The sequence below is a fragment of the Rutidosis leptorrhynchoides genome, unplaced genomic scaffold (genome assembly GCF_046630445.1).
Source record: "Rutidosis leptorrhynchoides isolate AG116_Rl617_1_P2 unplaced genomic scaffold, CSIRO_AGI_Rlap_v1 contig156, whole genome shotgun sequence".
Classification (NCBI taxonomy): Eukaryota; Viridiplantae; Streptophyta; class Magnoliopsida; order Asterales; family Asteraceae; genus Rutidosis; species Rutidosis leptorrhynchoides.
Window position 1 is genome coordinate 3,247 of NW_027266407.1, and position 2,524 is coordinate 5,770.

A 2,524-nucleotide genomic window follows, 5' to 3' on the forward strand; every position below is an offset into this window, starting at 1 on the left:
GTCTGCATATTTGTAAAGTAAACATCAATCTTATGTAAGAAAACACAGACTTCTCTGTTGTGTGTGTTTAATGTCTCATACATAATGCTAAAGCTTCATTAGGAATTAATCCTACGGGGACCATTAATCATTTTGGTAGACTTATATATTAGATCTTTCTAAGGATGTTGGTTTGGAGTGATGGATTATGCTCAAATACATGAATTTGTAACCCAAAATTCAGCTTTTTGGTCTTAAAATATCAAATCTATAGTTTTAAAATCGCCAGAAAGAAGTAATGTACTTGCATTGTTATTTCATGAACCAAAGAGACAACCATAAACCCAAAACAGAAGAAGTAACAAACACTACAAGTCAAAGTTATGTTTTGTCTTTGGTTAGTTGGTTCTAATCTCTAGCATGAAACAAAAGTGATGTTTTCTTCCTTTTTTTGTATTTTCATTTTCTCTTTCGGAAATAGAAAAGTAAAAGAGACCGTACTGGAAGATCATTTGCCAGTGATTTGGTCCATGCCCATGAGACATATCAACTTTTTCTAATTTAATACTATAAACAAGTCTTCTTTCATTCTCACATTAAACTCAAGTAGCTAGCTAGCTAGATCTTCCCACTAGTGATTGATAAAAACAGTATCAAATCAGTCAACAGTATTCAATCTGAGATATCTTGACCGTCTGATTGCTGCTACTGCAATCATAATCACCCTTCATTTCTCTCCTCTTGATCAACATATTCATAGTTGTCTCGTCACTTTGTGAGCTCGAGAATTGCTTATCTAACACATTGACCGTCGTGTCACAACTTGACCACGTGTCGAGTTTTGATTGGTATTCATTCACTACAACTTCTTGCATTAGTTTGTAGCATTGTGACAAGGTTTCCTGCAATTTGTCCCAAAAAAAAGATTAATTCAATTCATTTTTTAGTACACTTACTCTTTTTAGTTACGGACAAAACAACATGAACCACTTTGGTTTTAAATGAAGGCTTACCTTATTTACATATGAATAGTTTGAGATTGCTTTATTAAAGCAAGAAAATTGCAGAGGAAAAAGTTCATGAGAAGCTGAAAGAAGAGCTGATCCTGCAATTACTGATGGCTTAAACCATAAAAGATTGGTATCTGCAAACAAACAAAAAATTTAATTCATGGGTTGTTCGGAAAAAAATTAATAATACTCAGTAGGTTTTAATCTAAGGACTTGCCATTTTGAGCTTTGAAAATGATTTCAATGGCTCTAGCTTTCAGAGCTTGTAACAATGGAGGGTCTTTGAGTTTGAAAAAGGAAAGAAACAGAGAGATAAAAGAGAATGGTGTGATCGAACGCATCCTCCATTTGAGGGCATCCAGGATTATGTATTCCATTCTCTCTATTGTTTGAACATCAAATATTAAACCTCCATCTACCTGTAAATGTAAATATATAAAAATAGATTCTTTATCATTAAAACAAAATGCACTATGCTTAAAGAGAAACCTGAAAATCTGTAACAGAGAACTCTGTTTTCTTCATCTTAACAGCTAAAGAAACGCAGGACATTGCAATAAGCTTAAAAACCCAAGGCTTGTTTGATTGCTGCAAATATCAGTTTCAGTCTCTCAAAATCCAACATTTATTAAAAGCACAATTTTTTTTCCTAAACTGTAAATTGATCGGTCATTACCAGGATTCCTTGGCTTGATAAGAAGCGATCCAGATAATTGATAGCAAGATATGATACAAATGGACCCAAATTGCAGGAACACTGAAACGGAGAATGTAAGCTATGAATCAATACACAAATCTTCGAAATGCAGAATTTATTTAAAAAAAAGAGTTAAACTTCAAAATATACATGGAGAATATAAGGAATGGTTTCTTGTCGAACAGAGATATCAAAGTCTGATACTTTTCCAATGTAATACTGTTGTAATGGCATGTGATCAGACTCAGAGAGGAAGAGAGAAGAGTATTGATGATGATGATGATCTTGGGAATCTGTTATTGGGTTTTCGAGATCAAACTCCATTGATAATGGGATTTTCTTTTTTGTGTGTGGAATGAGGTTGTTTTGGGTTTGGGTTTAATTAAAATCTGACGAAAAGAGTGGAATGCAATAGTTAAAAAAAGGTATCGAGTGGAAGTAATGATAAGAAGTGTCTTTCTTAAAAGATGTTTTGTGTTATGGAGAGAGAAGACTTGAAACTCACTCCTATGTATCTTTCTTTCTTATAGTGTTGTGAGGGGTTTGACATTATCTGCTTTCTATCCTGCTTATTGAGATTTAGAAGGAATTCTTTTTTGATAAATAGTTTGAGGAGTTTGTGATCAAGTGAGGCGTGGTGTATGGATTAGGCTGTAGATGCCTGGCATGTCAAAAAATGATCGGTTGTCAATTCCAATAGGAAAACAATACTAGTTGTTGACTTGTTGTGACATGTGGTGCCATATGTCGAAATTCAAGTATTTTTAACTTGACCTATCTTATCCATGTAAAGTCATTTTTTCATGATAACAAGGGATTTATATTAGTCATCAAAATG

The 2,524-nt window shown here is 33.5% G+C and overlaps 1 protein-coding gene across 1 annotated transcript; it reads right to left on the reverse strand.

Moving 5' to 3' along the window:
• Window positions 1-641: 641 nt before the first annotated feature.
• Window positions 642-2,010, reverse strand: LOC139881453 (putative cyclin-D6-1). Its single transcript, XM_071865926.1, has 7 exons — window positions 1,837-2,010; window positions 1,780-1,785; window positions 1,666-1,746; window positions 1,479-1,577; window positions 1,207-1,408; window positions 993-1,123; window positions 642-881 (listed from the first exon to the last, which is right to left on the reverse strand). Exons 1-7 carry the CDS (start codon window positions 2,008-2,010, stop codon window positions 642-644), a joined length of 933 nt encoding a protein of 310 aa, XP_071722027.1.
• Between the last annotated feature and the right edge of the window lie 514 nt (window positions 2,011-2,524).